The sequence below is a fragment of the Pleuronectes platessa genome, chromosome 11, assembly GCF_947347685.1.
Source record: "Pleuronectes platessa chromosome 11, fPlePla1.1, whole genome shotgun sequence".
NCBI lineage: Eukaryota > Metazoa > Chordata > Actinopteri > Pleuronectiformes > Pleuronectidae > Pleuronectes > Pleuronectes platessa.
Genome location: NC_070636.1, coordinates 18,691,092 through 18,716,406, shown reverse-complemented (window position 1 = coordinate 18,716,406; position 25,315 = coordinate 18,691,092). Strand labels below are relative to the sequence as shown.

The window sequence follows — 25,315 nt, the reverse complement described above, 5'->3', positions numbered from 1 at the left end:
GTAAAGTTACACATCTCAATACTTTTCCACCACAGACTAAATCACTTTTCCTGTAAACTTTTTATTTATTTGAATCCTTGTTAAGAAGATAAACAGATTAACATTTGTAATAAGTTTTATAAGTCAGACCTCTAATGACATAATAAGCTATAAATATTCAAAGATGGTTTTGAGGTAGATGAATAATTGATGACAGTGCAGAAAATAATATCGAAACTAAGGCCCACTTAATTTGTTCTGGCGTTTTTGACCATATCACATTTATTTTGCTCAGTTCTCAAACTTCTCGTCTAATTTAGGACTTCTGACCACATTTATTAACCTTTTATGTAGATTTTTTTAGGGAAATAATTATGTATCAACAGCAGTATCTCTATGGTGAGTGAATAAATGACGTGTAGTTCCCTATACGAAAACAATTTATATATTTTTTAATAAAATGTGAGTGCAGTTACTTTGTAGTACGCTGCCCTCTCGTGGCCTGTAGTGCAAACTGTGTTCCAGAGGTCACTGGTCTGAATAGAGGGGACATTTCGTGACTCAAAATGAAAATGAAACAAAGAAAGCTACTTTGTCCCAAAAAGTTTATCGGCTGAATATGGAAGATCGGAAAAAGTTTTCTTCTTCTGTGAACAATTCAAATAACCTGGTTGTTTTCATGTAAATCAGGTGTTTTACGACATTTGTAAGTGTATCAAGTTACAGACTGTCTGACAATGCAAATGGTCCTTTTTTACTTGTCACAAAGGGAAGTTATATGTTTGTGTATATATATATATATATATATATATATATATATATAGTATTCATTTTTCACCATCCTGAATGTAAACAGGTAAACAGAGTTGCAGCCAAATTCAATACAATTAAAGCAACTCCTTCTTCAAATGTAAAAAAAAACATCAGGGAAAAAACTGAAAATGCCTCCATCCTGCTCCTGTGGTGTCATCCAAATGTCTATAAGCCCCGCCATTCAAATTCTTTATTATTTACACATTTATGTGCAGTTGTGGCTCAGGGGGTAGAGCGGGTCCTCCAGTCATGAGAAGGATGGTGGTTCGATCCCTGCTGATCCAGTTTAAATAAACTACACCTTTAAATCTATGTTACATCGAAAATTAAGCACCTTATTTTAAGATGTCTTTTTCAAAAGCTCTTTATTTTATTATTAATGAAAACCTTATTTTTACTTGAAACCAGAAAATAACACTTATTTTATAGACTACCTTCCAGTTCAATGTGGAAATTAATAATAAACGTTGTTGACTACATACTATTGAATCAGTTTGTTTTACTTCAAACAGAAGATGATACAATTTGGACACTTGAAAATATATTGCACTGACTCATAATGCATGTTAGCCATTTAGATGTTTCGGATCTTTGCTTCAGGAAATTATCTCTCACTGCACCCTTTTTTAATTTAATGGAATTTAATTTCCCTCTCCAACCACTGAATATGACATTGAAAGATTCTGTGAACAGCTTTCAAAAGGTCGATAGCGGCTTTTTCAAGTACTTAAATGAGGTTGTCCTATTTTTTTAAAACATAATTGGCCCTCCACCTACTGTTTTATTTATTAAAAGAATACAATACTTCTTAAAGTTACCACAGGAAAACTAAATCAATTACCAATACAATCGTTAACGTATCTTATGTATCAAATGTATGGTTAAATAGATATGAATCCTGTGTCAATTTCTTGAATGCTGCATGTTATACAAAATAAAAATTAAATAAAAAAGGGAATGGGTACAATCTGCTGTTTGATTCCCTGTATTTTAATAGTTAACCGCCTTGTGAGTTACTAGCCAGGAATGTAACTTAGTTGCATCATAAGCTGCTCTCTAGGCTGATACTCCAAACAGGTGGAACTCCTCTGCAGGACCTGGCATCCCCTGCGAACTAATCTGCTGGATGTGTTGCCTGGAGAAGACAAAGCAGATAAAAGTTAGATTTTTCACCCACTTACGACCACATATTGCTGCAGTAACATCACTCACCAAGCAGGACGGGACATGACATAGTGAAGGCCAGGTCTTTGGAAACCATTGAAGGTGGAGGAGACACTCACGGTGTAGGCACCCATGTTTTCAAAGACCAGCCAGTCGCCCACCTGCAGGTCAGGCAGGTAACACTGCTCAACAATGCGATCAACACCAGCACAAGTTGGGCCCCAGATACTGCAGGCGTACATGATCTCATCTGGCTTTGGCTTCTATTAGTCGTAAGAGGTTTGGAGAAGAAAGAAATAAGACATTCATCTTTGAAATTATTTTCTTTGACTAATATCTACGATGAGTGCAATTTATCTCGATGGTTTTCCATCACCTTATACAGTGTTGGTAAATTTGTAATATAGAACAAGGCTGAAACCAAGAAAGATCCAAACAGTCCATCATTGACATAGTACATCATAGTCTTGTCTTTGGGTTTTTCTTTGGCCCCTTCATCTTTCTCTGTGAAGAAAGAATAAATAATTAAAGCTGCAAGCAGTACTCGCACCTTTATGCACATCAGGGGCGATGCAGATGCCATGCCATCATCATAAAACATCTGAGGTGTGGGTCAAAATCGATGCTAGGCATGCTAGGCACATCCAATACAGCTTCCTGTTTCATGGTGAATATGCATGATAATGACTTTCAGAGGAGGGGCTCTCATCATTCTTGTAAAATGTTTTAAAGAAGTGGGTTTGTAAACAATGCTTAAGTTTTTAATGGCGAAGGATAAAACGTTTACCTCCATCGGAATAAATACAGGGAGTCGCAGAGTTTAGTGCATGACAGAAAGTAGCTTTAGTGTCTTTCTGTCTGTTGCACAATGTCGACTATTGGTAATCCTATCAAATTATTATAATTTACAAAAAGAGATTGTAAATAGAGCCCATACCCCCTACAGTCTATTTCTTTGTGACAATGCTATGCACCGTCCGGTACGTCCATTTTGAACAGGCAAATATTTAGTAATGTTTTCTAAATCAGATGTTACCATCAGAGGTTGAGTCCATGATGACCTTCTTGGCAATGATGTTGACAACCAGTGTGAAAGCAGAAGCTACATAAAAGCGTCCTGGCTCAGCGATTATCTTTACCCCAGAGTCAGCAGGGAAATACTTGTCCAGGGCAGGGTGGATTACATCCGTGATCTAGAAAGGGCAAAAAGGGTTGACACATAAACAAGACTGTAAAAACATGTCTCATGCTAGTACTCACATATTTAGTCCGAAAACACGTGTAATATTGTGAGGCTATAATGGACCACCTAATTAAATTAGAAAAAAATTCAGACAGCATCTTTCCTCTTCAAATTTAGGTCCACCGTCATCACAACCAAGGAAACCACCACCAATGTCCAAGAGATCCATGTTGAAGCCGAGCTCATCCTAGAGGGAACAAGATTCAGTCCATATTGACTTTGGTGGAAGAAAACCCTCATAAAATCAGAAGTATATTGTGATGGAAAATCATCTTGAGATTTGAAATAATGAAATTCTCAGACTGGAGTTGCCTTTGAGTCTTTATAATAGTAAGCTCTGCAGAATTTACACAACAAGCACGGGTGCTCAAAATGGAACAACTGGCCGCAAGTACAAGAAAGCCAGAACTAATACAAAGAGGTGCTTTATAAAACGTAATTTGAAAAAAGACATGAAATCATCATCTGTGTCTGTCTGCTGTGTCGGTCCGCTGTAGCAAGTTCCCTGTTTGTCGAGGTCACAGGAGTGAGACACCTGGTCAGTTGAATTTTTCCCTTACAAATGTATTTAAGTCACAACTCACGCCCATATGGAAAACACAGCGAGCATCAGCGATGGCCTCCGTGTATGTCTTGGCATCAGTACAGCCACTGCCAACATGGAAGCTGACACCAATGACGTTCAGTCCCAGTTCTTTAGCCCGCTCCAGAAGACCTCGACAAGATTTGAGCGGGGCCCCAAACTTCACACTCAGACGACACACTGCCTTTGAGTCATCTGTGGCAATACGCAGCACCAGCCTGGGCATAAAACAAAATCAAGTTATTCAAAAGGATAAAGATTCAGAGAAGGAAGTTAAATACATATAAAATACAAAAAGCCTTGTAAGATCAGATGATAAAGAGTCGTACTTGGCATTGTCATGAAAACAGGCCACTTTCATGAGTTCCACTTCGCTATCAAAGGTCATCATCTGGACCCCATGGGCAGATGCATATTTGATGTGAGAAATTTGCTTACAGGGGTTGGCATAGATAATTCTGCTTGGATCCACTCCCAGAGACAGAACCAGCTCAAGCTCTGTCTAAAGTGGAATATAAACAACAGTAAAAAAAGAAAAGCACAAACCGTCAAAACCATTTCCTTTATGATGATCGTAAAAACACACATTACATTACATTTCATTTTATTTGATTTTGTGAGTGTTTAGCTAGCAGTGAGGGAGCAACAAGCCTATTGGCAGATGACGAATGGAGTGAATGGGCTGAATTTAGGTAGACCTGCCAGGAGGGACTTGCAATAGTCTAGGCGTGAGATGACCAGAGCCTGGACCAGAACCTGCGCCGCCTTCTGAGTGAGAAGGTGGCATGTTCTCCGGATGTTGTGCAGCATGTATCTACAGAAACATGTTGTTGCAGTAAGGTTGGCAGTGAGGGAGAGTTGACTGTTGAGTGTCACACCCAGGTTCCTAGCAGTCTGGGTGGGGGCTAAAACAGAGATGTCAAAAGTTATAGTAAGGTTGTCAGTGGGAGAGCCTTTCCCTAGAAGGAAGTGTAGTTCAGTAAAATTAAGGCTAATTTTCAGGTGTTGTGCGGACATCCACTGAGAGATGTCAGTCAGACAGGCTGAGATTCCTGCTGCTACTTATGTTTCAGATAGGGGAAAAGAGAGGATTAGTTGGGTGTCATCAGCATAGCTGTGGTAGGAAAAGCCACCTGAGTGATTGACAGAGCCGAGAGAGTTGGTGTACAGAGATAAGAGGTCGGGACCCAGAACAGAACCTTGAGGGACCCCAGTAGTGAGAGGAAAAGGTTCAGACACAGATCCTCCGCAAGTTACCCGGTAAGTGCGGCCGTTGAGGTAGGAAGAGAGCAGGGAGAGAGGAGAGCCTGAGACACCCAGGTCCTGAAGGGAGGAAATAAGAATCTGGTGCTTCACTGTGTGAAATGCAGCAGAAAGGTCTGGAAGGATAAGGACAGACGAGAGAGAGGCTACTCTAGCAGTGTGAAGTTCCTCAGAGATAGCAAGGAGGGCAGTCTCAGTTGAGTGGCCTGGCTTGAAACCAGACTGGAGAGGGTCAAGAAGGCTATTATGGTGGAGATAGGAGGAGGGTTGATTAAAGATGTCTCGCTCGAGAGTTTTGGAAAGAAAGGGAAGAAGAGAGACATGTCTGTAGTTGTTTACTTCAGTAGGGTAGAGGGTGGCTTTCTTCTGGAGATGGTTAACTCTTGCCTCCTTCAGAGAGTTAGGGAAACAGCCAATTGACAGGGAAGTGTTGATAAGATGAGTGAGAAAAGGAAGACGGTCAGGAGCAATAGACTGGAGAATGTGAGATGGGATGGTGTCAACACACCTTGCTTGCACAGTCAAATCCAGTTCCCAGGGACGCCAGTGTTTTTAAGACTGCCCGACTGTCATTGCATTTGACAGCATAGAAAGTTCTGACAAGAGGCAGGGCCCTCATCCAGCGCAGATGTTTCTCAAACACATCCCCCAAGTCACACACATAGAAGGCCTCTCTATCATCCTGTGCATGAAAGGGACACATGCATTAAATATTTCCATTTGTAATTTAACAATATTCACAATTATTTGTATCATCACGGACTTGAAAGCCACATGAGAAAAATCCAGACTACACAATACCTGAAAACCCAACAACTACAGCATCCTGTTTGCACCAATCACTTAACAAATTGGGTCGTTTGTGTGTCTGCTAAACAAAACCAGCCCCGGACCCTTACCGTCCTAGATGATTCATTGATCTTCTGCTCAACAGTATCGCGGAAAGAGAAACCATCCTCCATGAAAGAGAACTCAAACTCAGGGGAAGAAGCACTGTTCATGGTCCCAAGTCCTTTTGATTTCTTATTAGTAAACTATAAGAGAGAGGCAGAGAAATATCTAAATTACTTTGGGGTTTTACAACTATTTATAGTGACACTGTAACTTCAACCCAAATAAATACTTAGTGCAACCAGCAGGAGTAAAAATATGCAAAAACCTGGTGTAGTTTTGTCTTATAATTTCTGGCTGGATGGGTTTATTCAGTTGTCATAATATCCTAACTTAGAACCTGAAATCCCTGCACATAAAAGTATTGGATTAATACTAAAAGGAATATTGTAACTCATGCATGAAAAACTAAGACTAAATCACCCAATATTGTGAAATATTTCATTTTGTAAAAAATAAACGTCACTTACCACTTTCTACGATGTCAGGTGAAAGTTATGTAGGTCAGTCCATCTGTTTCAGTAAAGGTGTGTGGACACATATAGAACCCCTATAACTGAAAGGATGATTCTAAAGTCTAACTTCACCCTGAAGTTTTGGCTGAAGTGCTTCTTCATGGAAATTAAACACGTCTTAAGAACGCAGTGCTGGGAGGCGAGGCAAAGAAAAGACTCCCCCTCCCCATATTTCTCACACACACACACACACACACACACACACACTCACACACACACACACACACACACACACACACACACACACACACACACACACACACACACACACACACTCACACACACAAATTACTTAACAACTCCAATATCAGCAGATGAACGGGGGACATGAAGGGGAGGACATCTCTTAATGGTAGACAATAAATACATATATCATACAGAGGATGGTGTTAATCATCATAAATTCTAATTTAGTAACATCCATTTTAAACCTGAACAGATCTCATAAGCCAGAGAAATATCACAAGCTACCCTAATATATTTTTTAGGTTTTTATAGACAATCAATTCAACCATCATTTACCGGTGAACCTGAGTGCAGTGATACTGACTATGTCTGACAGATCAGATGAAACTCAACATCCCACGGGTTGAGGTGGCTGTAATGAGTACATTTGTGACTTGTCATCCTGTTGTCATAGCTCTAATTGACAGCAGTTATGGATGGTTTAGCAGAAAATGTTGAAGAAATTCTGCGCAAGGGGATCTGAAGGATTAAGTACAGGATATTGGCTTCATATGTCACATATGTACTGCAAACGTCAATCTCTCTGCGCCACTAACCTCACAATGACACACCCAGCTATGTTCACACAACCTGCAATGACAGATGTCTTAAAGGATATATTTGCGTAACACATATTGATTACTTCACTATTTGATGCCTTCAACAAGTTGATAAACAATAAAACATTAACTACAAGATACAATAAAATAATGAAACAAGAGCAGGGTCCCACTGCAATACATCATATTCCTTTCATTGGTCTCTTTGTATTCCTCTGTAAAGAAGGCATAAATCATTTTATTACTGCTGGAAGAACTTGATTTCAGAATATACTTTTTATAAATAACAGTAATCCCACTGGTAAATAGAGAAATCTTTTTTTTATAAATTGAATCTATTATCCCCAGCAGTCTAATTTGTGATAATACTTTGCAACATCAGGCAAATTTATAGTAATGTTTTTTTAAATCAGCTTTTACCATAAGAAGTTGAGTCCATTATGACCTTCTTGGCAATGTTGTTGACAACCAGTGTGAAAGCAGAAGATGCATAAAAGTGTCCTGGCTCAGCGATGATCTTAACACCAGAGGCAACAGGGAAACAATTGTCTGGGACAGAATGGTTTACAGCCGTGATCTAGTAAGGGCAAAAGAGTCCACACAATAAAAGCTTGTCTTGTGCTACAGCTAATGTTGCTCCAGATAAATTCATAATTTACTCCCTTTTTCATTTAATAGAAAGACTGAAATTTCCAATCTATATTGGACCACCCAATTTATTTAGAAACTAGAATTACCACACTGTGTCTGTATGCCTCCACTTCGCAGTGCAGTTTCCATCTTGATACATTTGTTTTCCAGATTCATAAATGTCACTATGACCTATACACTTTACAACTAAATTCAAATTGGTTAATCTTTGAGTCAAAGAGAGAACTGATCAAAAGTTGAAAGTATTTCAAGGTGGTCTTAAGTTACTACAATAGAGGGCGAGAAATATGTTTGGTGAGGCCACTGTGACTTTGAACTTTGACTACCAAAATCGAGTCAGTTAATCAGTAAATACAAGTGAACTGTTGTGCAGAGTCTGAAAGCGTTCACTAAAGAACTACCAGAGACATTACATTCAGAACCACCAAATTTTAAATTAGGTCATCCTTGAGTCCATCTAAGCTTGCTTACTTGATGCTTACTTGGTGTGAGACATTTCCTTGAAGGGGTTGGCAAAGATGATTCTGCTTGGATCCTCTTATATTGACTGAATCAGTTGAATATCCGCCTAAATAACAAAGAAAACAGTCATTTAAAACACAAGTTTCTAAAGTGAACACCAAGAGATCTTTGTATTCTGGTGTTTAGTATTTGGTGCTATGGACAGTAGTGTAGTGGAGGGGTATATGGTATACCACATATACAAACCAGTGTGCACCAAGTCAATTTTTTCCGAAGGACAGCGAAAGCATGACCTGCCTTATGCTGCATCTCATTGGTTAGTACTCGTAGCCTTTGTTGTTTGGGTTGGTTGGTTGTCGGTTCAAGTCCCAGTGTGGGTGGGACTTAAACATAGATCTTTGTCTTTCAGGGGGAAACTGTTGAACTACAATGTGATTGGCTCTACATCAGATTCCTGTATTAGTGTATGAAGTGATAGTGGTCGGTGTGAAAATTAAGTTTTAGCAATCGCCCCAAAAATCCTGTAACATGATCAGAGCCCTGTCCTGAAGAGATCGATGAGTGTGTATGCAGTCTTAGCGATAGCGCCACCTACTGATCAAGTCTCTCTCTCTCTCTCTCTCTCTCTCTCTCTCTCTCTCTCTCTCTCTCTCTCTCTCTCTCTCTCTCACTCTGGATCTTACTATCTCTCTCTTAAAGCAGCCAGTCTTTCTGTATCTCTTTCTTTCTCTTGTATACCAGCCATTCTCTCTCTCTCTCTATCTCTCTCTCTCTCTCTCTCTCTCTCTCTCTCTCTCTGGGTCTCTCTCTCTCTGGGTCTCTCTCTCTCTGGGTCTCTATGTCTCTCTGGGTCTCTCTCTCTCTCTGGATCTCTCTCTGTTTCTCTCTCTCTCTCTCAAATTGACACAGTCTGTCTCTCTTCCCCCATATTTAGTCTGGAACCGGCAAATTCTAGGCACCCATTCAAAATTTCTCAGCAGGAGGAATTTTCTAGGTTAAATTGGTCTTTGGCTGACCTTTTGCAGTCTGACATTTGCAGTTGTATGTTCTTTACGCATCTTTCTGTGGCATTTGTTTTATTGTTTTTCAAATATTGGCTAAGGAATCAGCGTCCATTCCAGATGATCCTTATTTGCCTTGCCTGAAATCAATCAGTAACTCCTCCTGTCTCAAAATGACCACTGTTTGCTAGAGGGGCTATGAGTGAGGATTATAGGCTTATCAGTCCATCTGCGCAAATTTGTTGTGCAGGTAATATATGTCAGCTAGTCTGACCTTAATCCCACACGCAGCCAGAAATGCCAATGAGTGACATGTACACTGCTGCAGGCAGAAACACAGACTTACGTACATGTAAAAATAGGCAGGATGACATATGCAAATAAGCCACTGAGCTGTGATGCTGAATGTCATCTTTGCTAGTGCTGTAACTTTTACAATCTTTGAATCTTACTTCAATAGTATTCTCTAAATGAGACATGAAAAAAACAACAGGATTAATGGGTAGTTTTGTTTACAAATGTGGCTCATTATATATGATTCGTTTGAAAATAATTGCAAGATTACACGAAAACCACTGCACTGATTAACACCAGACTGGGTGGAAGGATGCAGAATGGGTCAAAGGAAAGAATCCGTTGGGTATTGGTGCTGTTCCAAATCAGAGGGTGGATTTTTGTACATTTTCACTGACTAGACAGGGAATAACTAATGGTTCAGGTTTTTTATTTTTTTATTTGCAATATTTATTGGGCTGATTCACGGAGCCCCTGATGTCCCAAAAGGTAGTATTTGTATCTTGTACGCACAACATATTTATTTCAAGAAGACGTTTGGGTTTTAATCGGTCCGATGCACACATCCAACAGATTTGTACCACAGCATGGTGAAAACTCAGCTAGTCTGTTTCTTTTCATCTGGTAATCAATGAAATTCTTGGTGATCTTGCACAGAGACACAGAATTGTCAGCAGTCATTTGCTGTGCATATTGAAGGAAAGCAGGCTCAGTCAATGGATATACTATGTTTCAATAAACATATTTGAAAAATCACCAAACTGTATAAATAAAACCAAAGCAACAGTATAAGCACAAATTAGTGTTGTCTTCAAAGCTTCGACCAGGCATGTCTTTACGACGCAGATGTTAATTCTGTGTAGCCTGACGTTGTCATACTCATAATTCTAGTCAGAATATGATTCTGATACCGCTACATTGGGCTGTGATTATGGGGCGTGTTTCAACCGAACCAGGAAAAAAAAATGCCTCTTCGTTCAATTGGATAGACCTACAACCAATCAGAGCACAAGTACAACTATGCGTCGTATGTTAAGCGACGCATAGTTGTTGTCAACAGAACTCAACTGCACGCATGCTGGAAGAAGTAGAAGAAGAAGAAGAAGAAGATCAGTAAAAACGATTTTTGCCGGTGTTGTAAAAATAATTTAAGGATACACGGAGAACTTACCAACAAGATCAGCAATTTTGAGAGAAACTGCTACAACGGGTTCACACCGGACTCGGAAGCGACGCCAAAGCGCCGCGCTCGCTAGTCCATAGCGCGCCGGCGCTTGGCTGTTCACACCGGACACTGATAATATCACCCGTTGATCCAGTAGTATAAAAGCATATACTTACTTGTTGCTCCAACATTAAGCAACAGCGTTCCAACATTTGTCTTTTTTGGTGTTGTCTTTATACGACATGTTCCTAGGATCATACAACTCACTGTACTTCTCCACTTCAATTATTAATTTAATGTCATCCATGTTGAAGAACTTCTCCGCTGTTTGCTCCGTTAAATGTCGGGTGTCGAGGGTAAATTACTTATTCTCCACTCAAGCCTATGTGGAGAATACGTAGCCCCCCCCCCCCCCCCTCTCTCTCTCTCTTTTTTTATCTTTATGACTGCTTGTGTGGCTGTAGTGGATGGGCAGAGGGGGACATTTAATAATGTCATTGGTAAAATTGGTAAAATCAAAAGGACAACAGATGGGGAATTCAAAGTATGGGATGCATATTTGATCATTTAAATCAGTGGTTCGCAAAGTGGGGGGCGCGGACACTCCAGGGGGGCGCAATGTCACAGACAAAAAAAATAAATGATAGAAAAAATAAATTAAAAAAAGACCGACCACTTGTTAGTGAAAGCTCCCTCATTGGTGAACTGCTAGGGGCTGGACTGACAAACAAATCAAATACTGTTTCGTTCCTGATCCACCAATCAAAAGAGGATTGTTATCATTTGAACGCGAGTTGCTCGTACGCTTCCGAGTATAAAAGTAACTGCAGGCATGGTCGGCGCTCACCCTCACTGAGACGACACCCTGCAGAGTTTGTGCGATTGCTCTTGTTTCCTCGATAATTCAGATATTCATTGCTTTATCACTCCTTCCTTACTAATACCTTCCTGCACTTGCAGCAGGCCTATTCGTAGTCTAATCTAAGGAGTAATTTGCTCCACAGTCTTTTTTAGAAAGCTCATAGCCCCATAGGGGGGGCAGCTTGCAAAACTTTGAGAACCCCTGATTTATATCATATAAAATATGTCATCAAATCATTTAAAATCATTTTTCAGTGTGTTTCCTGTCGCGATACACTCGAGTCAAGCGCCAAAAATAGACTCGATGCCGAAACGATCGCTGCACGGCGCGAGTCAGCCTTGGCGCAGCGCGGCGCATCAGCCTCCGGTGTGACCCGCACAAAGGTTTAACATGGGAGTGGATGGGAGCCAGCTGTTATTTAAGGTTGGCGCTGTGCTTACGCGTCGCTTTGGCGTCGCTTCAGCGTCCGGTGTGAACCCGGCGTAAAGGTGAATGCACGTAGAACAAGTTCTCTGTTTAGGATTACAACTCCACAACACATCAAACAAATCGTATCACATTTGTCAGTCCTGTAAGAACTTAATAACACGGTTGGAACGCGACATTCCCGTGTTTAAAAAATGGACAGACGACGAAGGAGACCAGGCTGAAGAAGCGTGTTCATCTGAGGCATCAGAGAAAAGAGACCGGGGTCCAAGCGCTCTTTGGTGACGTGGTTGATTACGTAACTGTTGATCATCTGTCCATCATCGTATAAAGCCTGCCCTGACAATTTGATTGGTCCGAACAGCTTCTGTTCGGGCATAGCTTCTCCCCAACGGAGCAATGCCAGACCGAACTTCCCGACCTCAAATGTTGTGGGCGGGGCTAAGTTTGTCTGGCATCCAGGCTAAATTCTGTGTGAACAACCAATTGATGCTTTAAAAACGGGGTGAAACATCAAGATGGACAAATGAGACTCTCAACTGAGCATTACTGCACAGACTCCAGGCACCAAATGACATCACCGGGGCAGGATGGTAGCACCCCTGTCTAGTATATTTTCGCCGCAGGTTTGTTAAGTGAGAGTAAAGGGGCACTTCAAATGCCCTATTAACTCACAAAATATGCATCATATACGCAACAAATCAAATAGATTCAAATGATTTCTGCCAGTCCTGGATGTTTTGTGTCTCAACCATGGCCGATTGCATCGTCAAACCGAATGGGGTGGAACAAAGGAGAACAAGCAAAAGCAAAACTTTAAAACAATAAGACACACTGACTACGATGTCATGGTGTTACAACCCTGAGGTTGTGTGGATCTCTCTCTCCCTCTCTCCCTCTCTCTTTGATGTGATGCTTGGGTGTGACGGGTTTCAGGTGTGTCTGGCTCTACAAGCGACTGAATGGATGAGTGACTGAGTGTGTAGGTGTTTCCAGGGAGCTGATTGGTTCCAGCCCAAGCTGGAGGATGGCTTCCCACAGCTCCTGCGGTCTTTCCTTTTGCCACTGCCAGCCAGACCTCCAGCCGGACTCACCTTGTGAAGCATTGTGTAAATTGTTCTTTGTGAACCAGCCCGGTCTTGGTAGGGGTGGGTAGCATTTCTGTTTTAAGCCATGTTTTCTCAGGGCAATAGGCTGAATAAGACACTGCCATGTGACAGGTATTTTCTGAATACCTTAACCTGAATAAGTTCAAAATCGGAACAAGCAATAAAGACGTGGGGGATTCTGACCTTACTGTCTTAATTGCGGTACATTACGCATGTTGTTCAATTGGGGTTTTCACTTCATTTTTCAACATGAATGGAAGCTACAACTGCTGACGTCATAATCAGACGATGATCTGTAACAATAGACCGTATAATAAAGTCTGTAACATTTAAACAGGATTAGAAATGTAATTTTCAATTGGCAATTCATGGAAACATCATCCAGATAATGTCTTATTCACATTAAGGTCAACAGTTTGAATGCGGCTGTCTAGGATAGGTATTTAAAAAATGAGGGTGAAGTTATTTCGGTTGAGGTGGTCTCTCACAGTTCACTGCCTCAGTGTCCCACCTTAAAGGGAAACTGTGTCCATGTTCATCCTGTTTTACATCAGTATTTGAAGATGATCAATGTTTGATTCCCTTCATGTTACTTGCACCCTGAACTACAATTATACGAGTATGAGGCCCAATTTAACAAGATAAGGAGAGTAAGTTTGTAATAAGAGCATAAAAGAAATATAAGGAATGGGCAGCAACATGTTATGTCATAGGTCAGGTTTTACCAAAAATTTAATACTTTTGGCAAATCAGTACCACATCATCATCATCAAGTAAATGGGTTCTCCTTGCTGCTTATTTCCCCAAAGAAGTACTCAGAATATATAATATAATGTTTTCTTATTAAATTGCAAGGTTCTTCTCGCATTACTATAGCTTTTGTTCTAATTAAATTACATTATTCTGGTCAAAAGATGTGTCAATTGAATTAGGACTATATTCTTGTAATATAACTTTCTTCTTAATTGTTTTCTTCAACGGGGCCCTAATACTCCTTCCTACTGAACTTCACTCACATGTTAGCTCATTGCTGACTTTGCCAGAGCTCAAACAATCAGGGTTAAGATATGACCCAGCACACCTTTTAGAAAAGGAGAGGCCTCTATAGCCCAGCAGGGGGCAGAGCTGCGTGACATTAACCTCACTTAAAGGAAAAGGACCAAACAACCAACACAAGCGTGTATAGTCTATACGTAGACTATAAAGTGTATCCTCTCCTGAACACCGTATCTGTCTTTATTTATATCCATTATACAAAAAAAATATTTTACCGTACAATATTATCCTTACCTTGCAATCATTCTGTGCCACTGAACTTTTTTCTCATACTTTCTCTCTACGTCTGTTTGAAGTTAAAGGTATTGTCCTATATTAAATTAATATCTCCATATGTATTATATTGTAATTTATAGTTTTTGGTATACTATATATTTGTACTAATTGATTGCTTTTTTCAATTTGTACTTTCACTTTCTAATTACACAACTACATTGTGTTATCAGTGTATAGTCTCAGTCTATTGTAATGTTTTGTCCATGACAATTACATATGAATACTATGTATCAACATGATGCCATGTTTAAAGACATGACAGATTAAATTAAAGTTAAAAGAAATAGCTCTTTTGTAGATTAAAGCCGATTGACTATTTTATGTAATCCAGCTGTTGCATTATGTAAAATTCGTGATAGTCAGAACTGACCTGAGATACGATGGGTATATTTATTCCTCCTCATCAGATCTAGGACGTCGCATTTCTTTAATCACTGATATGAAGAATCAATTGTTTGTCAAAGGCACATTTGTGAGCAGGAAGCAGACAATTTGTGTCACAGCTGGTGAAATTTACTAAACAAAGCAGGAACTGTAATTTCCTTCTGCAACCACTAGGTGGACTCTGAACATACGTTTTTCAAAGGTCGATATTGCCTGCGTAAGAACTGAAATGACTGTATGTGGTCCCTTCTGCACCAAACACACAAAATCCACAATTGGACTCGGCACCTAATGTTCATTTATTAAAAAAATACAAAACTTCCAAATGTTTCCACAGGAGAGCTCAATGAAATCACAATCCCATCTCTTTTGTATCTATGCCATATGTGTGGTTAAACATTTTATTAATATCACAAATAGATTTCTTGCCTTTTAAAAGTTACAAAACATAAAAAGAAAACAATAGAAGAGAAGGGATGCAGTCTGCTTCTTGAGTCCCTGTATTTTAAGTGTTAATCTTGAAGATTGGTGTGGCACCTGATCCAATAATTAGGAAAAATAGGAGGATATGAGTGGCTGAGATGCCAATTAAGTGTAAGTATCTGTATTGTTGCTTGAGTAAATAGTTTCATTTGCTGCAGGGGTTTTAGACCACTCAAATCATATGGTGTTTTTACATACAGAACAGGATTCATGCACATATTTACAGGTATTTCCTGTTAGTATACACAAGTAAATGGCGATGAGCAACGGAGAAGAATTTACGAGACATTAAATATACTTGATGCATTAACATCTTAAGGATTAACACTTGTGGAGTTCTGTTCAAAAGTGGAGATCATGGAAAAGATAAATATTAACATAGCAGCCATTTAAGGAATTAAATCACCTCTCCAATCACCTCTTTGCGAGTTACTAGCAAGGGATGTGACTTCAAGCAATTTTATATTTTACCATTATAAATTAAAGAATCAGTAAACCTTGAAAAAAAATTTCGTCCAAATGTTGACCAATGGTTATGAGGAACCTTCAAAGTGGTTGTGATATATTTAGCAATCAACTTTTTCAATTCAGCAGATTCTTCAAGATCTAATTCACACAGTAATTTCCCCTGACTAGGGCAAGAAGGCTACACTAACACATTCAAGTGCAGTGTTGCCTTTTTTACACCCAGAGACATTCAGAGTGTGATTTAGCCTCATTACTTTGAGTGTTGATCTCCAGCTTCTATACAGAACAGAGAAATGTGTACAACAACATGCCCCTCTCATTATCCTGTCAAGTAACTGGCCTTAAACGATCACATACATTTGGGGAGAAAGCAGAGGAAACCCCCCCCAAAAGAATCTTCTCCAATACTTTAAAACAAAAGATGCTAGTTATGTTTAAACCACACGGGCCTGGCAAGGCTTGGTAGGCATCTCCAAGCTGCTCTCTTGGCCACAGCATGCAGACACCTCGAACAAGCGAGACTCCTCCGCAGGGGCTGGCATGCCCTGCAGACAGATCTGCTGCACGTGTTGCCTGCAGAAGAAGGTGAAGTTGAAAGTTGGAATTCTATAACACAAGCAGCACTTCAAACTTGTATATGTTCCTAAAGTAATACAATAACAAACTAATTTGGCTACAGTGACATCACTCACCAAGCAGGACGGGAAATGACATAGTGAAGGTCAGGTCTTTGGAAACCATTGAAGGTGGAGGAGGCAGCCACGGTGTAGGCACCCATGTTTTCAAAGACCAGCCAGTCGCCCACCTGCATGTCAGGCAGGTAACACTGCTCAACAATGCGATCAAGACCATCACAAGTTGGGCCCCAGATACTGCAGGGGTACATGATCTCATCTGGCTTTGGCTTCTGTTAGTCGTAAGAGGTGGGGAGGAGAAAGAAAGAATACATTTATCATGTCAATGCAATTCACCTTTCATTGACCACGAATGATGAGTATCTTGTTGGTGTCTTATGTTACCTTGTGCAGTACTGGCAAACAATGAGCGTGGTCATAGAGTATACAGTTGAAAGATCCGTACACTCCATCGTTGACATAGTACATCAGAGTCCTGTCATTAGTCCCTTCGTCTTCATCTAAAAAGAGAAAAAAATACCTTTAGTACTGAGTAACGGAACAATACTGCTCCCAGAATAAACAGTTTTAGTAAACCATGGTAATTTTTCTAAATTAAGGCCGTTACCGTCAGAGACTGAATCCTCATCCATTATGACCTTCTTGGCGATGATGTTGACAACTAGTGTGTAAGCAGAAGCTACATAAAAGCGTCCTGGCTCAGCGATGATCTTAACATCGCAGTCAGCAGGGAAATACTTGTCCAGGGCAGGGTTGATTACAGCTGTGATCTAGAAAGAACAAAAATGTCCATATGTAAATAAGACTGAAAGAGAACTCATCTTATGTTACTACTACTGATTCCCCGGCTAAATTCATGCTGTACTTTTTTCTCCAATATAATTAACTCAAATAAATCAGTTTGATCCTGTTGTACAGCAGCCAATTTATATATTTGAAAAAAGATTAATTTAATTTTACCTCCTCAAATTTGAGTTCGACATTGTCTGAACCAGGGAAACCACCACCAATGTCCAAAAGATCCATGTTGAAACCGAGCTCGTCCTAGAGGGAAAAAGATTCAGTCCTTATTGACTTTGGTGGAAGAAAACCCTCATAAAATCAGCTGTCTATGTATTTAAGTCACAACTCACGCCAATATGGAAAACAGTGCGAGCATCAGCGATGGCCTGCGTGTATGTCTTGGCATCAGTACAGCCACTGCCAACATGGAAGCTGACGCCAATGACGTTCAGTCCCAGTTCTTTAGCCCGCTCCAGAAGACCTCGACAAGATTTGAGCGGGGCCCCAAACTTCACACTCAGACGACACACTGCCTTTGAGTCATCTGTGGCAATACGCAGCACCAGCCTGGGCATACAACAAAATCAAGTTACTCAAAAGGACGAACATTTCGAAAAAATGGCACACACATTAAAAATGCCAAAGCCTTTGTTTCATGGATGATAGTCTTACTTGGCATTGTCATGACAACGGGCCACTTTCATGAGTTCCACTTCGCTATCAAAGGTCATCATCTGGACCCCATGGGCAGACGCATACTTGATCTGCGAAACTTGCTTACAGGGGTTGGCATAGATGATTCTGCTTGGATCCACTCCGAGAGACTGAACCAGCGCAATTTCCGTCTAGAGAACAACATTCAACAAAGAAAATATTCGTTCAAAAACTAAATTTCCAAGTTATCAATTGATCTTTGTATTCTAGTGCTTTGCATTTGGTGCTATGGACACTTTTCCAAAAACCCACCTTGCTCGCACAGTCAAATCCAGTTCCCAGGGACGCCAGTGTTGTCACGACTGTCCGACTGTCATTGCATTTGACAGCATAGAAAGGAGTGATACGAGGCAAGGCCCTCATCCACCGCAGGTGTTTCTTAAGCACATCCCCCAAGTCACAGACGTAGAAGGCATCTCTCTCATCCTGTAGAAGAAAGGAGCATATGCATTAAATGGAAGCAGTCCTTTCCATCCATAACTTCACAAATGGGGCACTGTGTGTCCCCGGAAAAACCCAGCACCAGACCCTTACCGTCGTGGATGATTCATTGATCTTCTGCTCAACAACATCCCGGGCAGTGAAACCCTCCTCCAAGAAAGGGAATTCAAACTCAGTGGGAGCTGCAGTGTTCATGGTAACAACAAGTCCTTTTGTTTACTCACAAGTAAACTAGAAGAGGGAGGGAAAGGCGTATTGAGATTACATTAAACTTTGACAACAGTTTCTTTTGTGTCCTTGATTACAGTCTCATGGGAAAGTCTCAAACTGTGTGGGTAACACTCAAAACACTGTAACTGAATGGATATGGATTTGATTGTATACATGGAAGATAAGAGAATGTTTCACTTACTTTATTACAAACAAGATGGTTTTTAGTGCTGCCGTTCCTCAGGTGCAGAGAAGCCAAGGGGGTTCACCAGTGAAGTTAAAATCCTTCAGATAAGACTCAAGGCCAGGGCCTGCTGAGTAGCCAGTGTGAAATCTCCTAGAGTTATGATTCTGTGGACAAGACAAAATGTTAACATACTGTTCTTCTTCCTCTGGTTGCAAAAATAAGTTAATAAGTCACACAACTATTTATAGACCCTACTTTAACGAGTTCGAGTTGTCTTCATTTTTATTAACAAGTTACAGATTATTCTATCAAAACCACCACGGCCCACGAAAGTTCATGTATTTCAAAAGACACAAAGTTGTTAAGACATTATTAATTCAGTCTCAGCAACGCTCCATTTTATAACAGGACAACTTGACACCATATGTGGAAAATCAATGAAATGCCTGACGTTTAAACCCCGCCCCTTCTATATATCCTCCAATCACAGACAGGCCCGCCTTTCAACGTAAAAAACCGACAAACAGGCGGACCAATCATCGACCTAGAAATGACACCGACGTAGAAATGCCGGTTCCGCTTGGAGCGCTTCTTGCCATGAGGTAGTTTGACGTTAGGACATTTCGCTTGATTCTTGAATTTTCGTAATTCATCCGAAATGACCGGTTAAACTGGTATCAAATGTTACCACATTAAAGTCCGAGATCCTGGAGATTTACGTGCGCAGTTAACAGAAATAAAATCGTTTATAGCCAACCAGCCGTCCAACATAACGGCCACGTCGAGACGTTCAGAAACACTCTCTCCAGCTTTGAATGAAACTAAGGTTACTGGCCGACTCTTAACCACCCTTCATTGTCCTTTTTTTCAGCCGCCATAACCGAGCCGGCCTGCTAGCCGACCTCTGCTAATATTACGTGACTAGCATTGAGGCTAAAACGTGACGCCTCAAGTGTAACGGCGTCGAGCAAAAACGTCCCCTCTTACCTTAAAAAGCATTTACAAAGAGTTTGTCCATTAGACACAACCGCCGGGATTAAAAAGAAGCAGAGTCCCTCTGAATGAAGTCCGCTGCAGGAGGAGTAGCTTCTCTGACCCGGACTGAACGATGAGTACGAGCCGGCGAGGGATCCCGGCGGTATTTATAGAGAGCGCGTTACCACGGCAACGCAGCCAGCTGAAACCGGCCCCCAGTCCACGTAGGAACCGGTTTGGTCTCGTCACCTCATCCACATGGTGGGAAAGACAGAGGAGGCTTCTACCAACGTGGATTACTAATGGTAACACAGCTCCTGTCTGTGTCAACGCTAACGTGGTCAGGGCACCAGACACATGGCTGCTCAGGTTCCATCCCAACTTCAAACAAGACCAAACACTGGGTCTGTAAATGTCTCCTTTGTCCAACTGTTCTGACTTCGCGGTGTATTTAATCCTTTAAGAATCAACATGTAAGTTCTTCAAGTTGGATTCTCACCAGATTCATGAATTGAAATAAACCTGTCCCCAGATGTGTAGGAAATTAATAAAACATTCAATAACGATAATAAAAGATATATTTATATACATTAAGGGCTGTTGTATAAACTCATAGGGGCCTCAAATGTGAGGATATGATGCCTTTCTTTGTCACACTGTTTATGAAAGTAAGTGAAAACTCTTTTCTTGTATTTTAACTTTTTTTTAAGACTCATTAATAAGACATCACAGACAATTCAATTTCACAGACCATTAGCCATTAAAGAAAAAAAGAAGTGGTTATATTTGATAAAGAGGGGAAACACGAGTTGCAATCCCCATGAGCATGTTTTGTGCTTTAATCTGACTTCATGTTGTTGATCAAAACATTTATACAAGGCCAGCTGCGATGGAAGAAGCCTGTGCTGCCTTTGTGTTAATCCCAGAGAGACTCGGTCACGCTGACAGACTGCAGACAACACTTTGCTGGCCAGGGCACGGCCTGACCTGACATCCGCCTCCTCAGTCTCTCTCCGAGTGTTTGACCTGCCTGATGAGATTAAAGGGGATTGCAATGTGACACGAGAGCATCAACACAAGCACATGTGTCACAATAGCCCAGCGAGATAAATGCACTCACAAATATTTATTCAGGAAGTGACACAGTAGCTTAATTTAGTAAGATTCTAAAAACAACCGTTTTCCATGAATCCAAAATCCAAAAGCCTGTCATGGTGTGAATACTTTTAATCAGAAGCTATTTCTCTCTCCTGTGGTGTGCCTCAGGGTTTTGTATTTGCCTACTTCCCAGTTTTTTTTGCTCTGTACATATTTTCCTCGGGTTATATTATTGGTCAATATTAATATATCACTTATCATTCATATGCTGATGATATCCAATTGTATATCTCATTGAAGCCGGATGAAACTAACAAACCTTGTGTCTTGCTCAACTGTCTGACTGCCATTATGGACTGGATGGCAGGCAGATTTTTTAAACATTCAGACAGAACTGTGGTTCTTTTCATTGCTCAAGAAAATATAATTTCGAAGGTTTCTCAGTGTATTGGGTCTCCTTCTTAGAAATCATGGTATCATTTTTTATCAGCACTGCGCCACACAATGTGAATCCATGGCTCCGACACTATGGACCGCCCATCCTATTAGCATAATACCTGCTGCTATCAGAAGCTAAAAACTAATTTATTCTAAATGGCCTGAGCTTGTTTTTACTTCTTTTTTTTTATTGTGTGTGCCAATGCTTGACTCCTTTATTACACTTTTGTTAAGCACTTATATATACATATATATATATATTTGCAACTTGTTTTTGAGAAAGGAGCTATATCAAATAAACTTTTCTTACTTAAGAGAAATAAAATGCTTTTATTCCAGCATCATCAAATTCCTGATGGCGATACCTTCAACCCTTACTGCACAGGCTCATCAGTCCAACTGTTGCTTTGTTAGACATTTGGTTTGCAAGCAGACATTACCAAACGGAGGAAAATTAAGAATCTGGTCAATCCGGCCCAGCAGTACATGTGGAAATGTTGCACAGGCATCAGTTCCAGGACACTAACAGGAAACTTTTGGGCGTCGTGAGGACCACATATCTGTGGGCTTAGCTTAATATCTTTTCCAGGTCTCGAGGCCACCATCAACATGGCATTTTACTTTTTGCACAAAAGTTTCCAGTAAGATCTTCTGCAGGGTTTAGTGAATTAAGTCACTTTTTTCCAAGATGTTCTGATACATAAAAAAAAAAGTCATGTCTTTTCTGAATTGATTGCAGAGTTAAAATGAGGATGAGTATTTTACTGATTAGGGGACAGAATCCACAATCAGTCTTATACATTCCAGCCTTCCCTATAGCCCTGCCCAGAATCTGAACTTGTCCTAGCAGGCCTCCTGTGCCTCTGAGGCAGGAAGTGGGCTCACACACTTGAGGACTAACTCGGTTTACAAAGTTCAAAATCACAAGATCACGAAACGCTTAAAATATATTACAGAGGAAACCAAATAAACAGTTTCTCCTCCCTCCAGTCATTTCCCTTTGTTTCTGTTTTTGTCTCTCTTCCTCTAAACGTCTGTTTCCACCATCTCCTTCACCTCCTCTTGTTATGTCTGTCTCTCGCTCCGTGTGGACTTTCCGTTATCATTATTGTGACCCCCACATTCACAAAATACAAGGATGATGTGTTCTAGTGGCCTACCAAAACATACAGTGCAGTGAATGTGCCTCTGTGACCCTTGTTGTGCCTTGTGTATCTGCCGTACATGGCATTGTGTTTCTCTTCACCTCTTTTTTCACCATTTTATCAACTTTATGTTCCTGCACTATCAAGCTCAGGGTGAATAACATAACTTGTAACAACAAGCAAATGAAACGAACCAACATTTTCCTTGACATTTCTCAAGAGGATAAACTGAACTTTATTTCATTTGTATCAAGATGAAGGAAAAACACCTGATGTTGAAACAAATATCTTAAACACATTCGTTCTGCTTCATGCTTTGTTTTGGTGAGACGTGATCTAAATGGTTCCATCTACTGAGCTATGATAACCATTTTAGTGGCACCCATTAGTTATCATGTGACGATATATACTGCTTGTAAACAGTGCCTGGCAGTTACATAGCACAGTAACACAGTCACACAAATAAAGTATAACCTGTTTCCCACAACAGCAGACGATTCTTTCATTCATGTTCACACACTCTTTGATTCAAAGAGCTACATTTCTATGGGCTCAGCACTGCGGGATTGCCAGTGTTTAGTCTTCACAAGAAGGCTTGATCTCAATATACCTGAGTATGTCTGTCTGGCCCAGACAGCTACTTATGACACCACAAATCTCCCTGTTTCTCTTTTGTGGCCTCAGGCACATATGAGCAAAGCACAATACATTGAACAAAAAGTGAACTTGGATGACTGGGTTCATCCATAGTTAGTTCAATCTGTAGAAGGATGTCTCACTACTCCTACTCTTTGACGTTATGTCAAGGGAATCTATTTTTACAAACCATGTACACACTATCTGTACCACACATACAGGCATGCTCGGTCTGAACTGTACTCTTAACTTTGCACAATGCAGTAATTTATAGGCCTGAATGGTTCATAACCACCAATAACGGAAACACTCTTTAAGGCTTGCCATTGTATCTTTCGTTTAACAGTGTCAAGTGAAGCCACAAGTTGTAATTTTGGGTGAATGATAAGTTATTAATGAACTCAATTTGTGAAAGGAAGCATGTGTTACTTCTTATGTAAAGTCTCAGTCCCAAGTGGCAGCTGTGGCCCATGTAACCCACAGGGTTAAGACTAGGGCCTGCACTTCAGATAACTCTGAAACTTAAAGCGCTTGTTCCACATGTTGGCTGGCTCAGACAATAGTCAGAAATGTCAGCTAAAGATACAATTTGATAATTTTTTCAATAAAGTTAACAAATAAATCAAAATTGCATTTGGAGTACAGTTCTTTTGTGGTGTAATGCAGTGAACCCCACTCTGTTCCATTTGTAAACTGCAATAAGATGATTTTAGACCATACACAAAACGTTGCACATGGCAACGATGTGGTGCTTATATGCCAAATGCAGGAAACACCATCTCACCTGTGATACAATCTGCACACGCTCAAAAACAAGAGATGGATCAACAAATACATTTTGCAGGTGTTGCAGCTGCAAAAAATTATGAAAGCCTGCAGTGTTGCTTTGAAGTTTAACACACAGACATTTGCACAAAAATGCTCAAATATTATAACATTTGCAGATTAAATGAATGCTACATATGCGTCAAATAGATTATTTAAATTTAGTAATCTTATCACAATCCATATGAAAACAAAGTCTTCATAATGAAATTAGCCTTTGACTGTGTAGCTGCTCCACTTGACAGCCCTGTCCCTGAAGTGATGAGAACAGGGTTTGTTTAATCTGGCTCTGCGCTGACTCATCACTTCTTCTTCTTTCAAGGTTGAGTTGCCCAGAGTTAGTCCAGAGACCTCGGTAAAAAAAGAAAAAGAAAAAAAGTGTGATATTTTCACTAGAAGTTCTTTTGTGCCCTCCTGGATTGGCCTGAAGCAGGACAGGGCTGCATCAGCACATTTCACTCTTTTGATCCTTTTGGAGAAAAAAAGGCTGAAGAGAAGGCTTCGCCTCTTCACATGTGTTAGGTGTCATGGTTCTAGCGTTCACACGGCTGTATTTGATCTATGACATAAAAAAATGTAAGGAGTAGAAGTGAAAGGGCATGCCACTGTTTATATCTATACCTTCCCATGATGCAGAGTGGCAGCAAGTTTGCATGCAAAAAAAAGTCCCCAAAAGTTGTTGACCTAGTCAAAGTCAGAGGGCTTGATGACACCTAAAATCCGAGTTTCATGCTCTGAAGCTTTTAACACATAAACGTTATCTCACAGGAGTTCAGATGATGTACAAGCAGATTCATATAAACCACATAGTTTGGCCTGTCTTATTTAAAGTAGACGTCACAGCCTTGTTAGCCAGGCTCTTAGGGATGGATTTGTACATGTATGTATTTGAGTGCTAAAACCAGCACATGAACACAGAATGCAGGTATAACAGTTAACAGTAGAAAGGAACAGATTGGAGGTCATAGATAATGTACAGGCACATTCATAAAATTATTTGTCCAATATGATTTTTAAGTAGATTTAGCAAGGCTCTACTGTGGCCTCGGTTTTTTTAGGTATTTAATGTGAAAACCAGCACATTAACAAGCTAGCGTATAATTAGCATGTTCATATTTACTCAAGGCACAGAGTGGAGTTCATAGTGTTCAAGCACATTCATATAAGCATCCAAAATAAGTTCAACAATTTCTTTGGCCTCTAGATTTTACAGTGGACCTCACAGCCATGCTGGCCAGGCTCAGCGGCTGGATTTTTATGCATTTTAATGCTAAAACCAGCACGTAATGTTAATATTGGCTCATTAGTGTTAACACAAAACAGAGCTGCAAGTATAACAGGAAACCAAAGTACAA

The 25,315-nt window shown here is 40.4% G+C and overlaps 2 protein-coding genes across 8 annotated transcripts; both read right to left on the bottom strand.

Annotated features, from left to right (window-relative positions):
* Positions 1-1,274: 1,274 nt before the first annotated feature.
* On the bottom strand, positions 1,275-15,072 carry LOC128450877 (ornithine decarboxylase 1). 7 transcript variants are annotated; one of them, XM_053434616.1, is made up of 13 exons: positions 14,909-15,072; positions 8,359-8,455; positions 6,407-7,813; positions 6,205-6,285; positions 5,945-6,079; positions 5,554-5,727; positions 4,112-4,284; positions 3,784-4,000; positions 3,305-3,386; positions 2,993-3,151; positions 2,333-2,460; positions 2,005-2,219; positions 1,275-1,927 (listed from the first exon to the last, which is right to left on the bottom strand). In XM_053434616.1, exons 5-13 carry the CDS (start codon positions 6,044-6,046, stop codon positions 1,849-1,851), a joined length of 1,329 nt encoding a protein of 442 aa, XP_053290591.1. In that variant the 5' UTR covers positions 6,047-6,079; positions 6,205-6,285; positions 6,407-7,813; positions 8,359-8,455; positions 14,909-15,072; the 3' UTR covers positions 1,275-1,848. The 7 variants fall into 7 exon arrangements, with proteins under 7 accessions (XP_053290591.1, XP_053290592.1, XP_053290593.1 ...); XM_053434617.1 differs by lacking the exon at positions 6,205-6,285 and having other exon boundaries at positions 6,407-6,492; positions 7,657-7,813; XM_053434618.1 differs by lacking the exon at positions 6,205-6,285 and having other exon boundaries at positions 6,407-6,449; positions 7,657-7,813.
* Positions 15,073-15,203: 131 nt separating this feature from the next.
* odc1 (ornithine decarboxylase 1) lies at positions 15,204-19,991 on the bottom strand. Its single transcript, XM_053434620.1, has 11 exons — positions 19,831-19,991; positions 18,859-19,007; positions 18,540-18,677; positions 18,258-18,431; positions 17,964-18,136; positions 17,642-17,858; positions 17,469-17,552; positions 17,116-17,278; positions 16,893-17,008; positions 16,566-16,780; positions 15,204-16,446 (listed from the first exon to the last, which is right to left on the bottom strand). The coding sequence occupies exons 3-11, from the start codon at positions 18,639-18,641 to the stop codon at positions 16,308-16,310; spliced, it is 1,383 nt and encodes a 460-aa protein (XP_053290595.1). The 5' UTR covers positions 18,642-18,677; positions 18,859-19,007; positions 19,831-19,991; the 3' UTR covers positions 15,204-16,307.
* Between the last annotated feature and the right edge of the window lie 5,324 nt (positions 19,992-25,315).

Excerpts from the sequence above, each read along its gene's own strand:
- LOC128450877 (XM_053434613.1), bottom strand. The coding sequence starts at position 14,942 with ATGAGGAGGAATAAATATACCCATCGTATCTCAG. Across the intron at positions 2,461-2,992 it reads CATGGACTCAACCTCTGATG|AGAAAGATGAAGGGGCCAAA; the intron begins GTAACATCTGAT and ends CTTTCTTCACAG. Across the intron at positions 1,928-2,004 it reads GTCATGTCCCGTCCTGCTTG|GCAACACATCCAGCAGATTA; the intron begins GTGAGTGATGTT and ends TGTCTTCTCCAG.
- odc1 (XM_053434620.1), bottom strand. The coding sequence starts at position 18,641 with ATGAACACTGCAGCTCCCACTGAGTTTGAATTCCCTTTCTTGGAGGAG. Across the intron at positions 18,137-18,257 it reads GATTTGACTGTGCGAGCAAG|ACGGAAATTGCGCTGGTTCA; the intron begins GTGGGTTTTTGG and ends GTTGTTCTCTAG. Across the intron at positions 17,553-17,641 it reads GCACTGTTTTCCATATTGGC|GACGAGCTCGGTTTCAACAT; the intron begins GTGAGTTGTGAC and ends TTTTCCCTCTAG.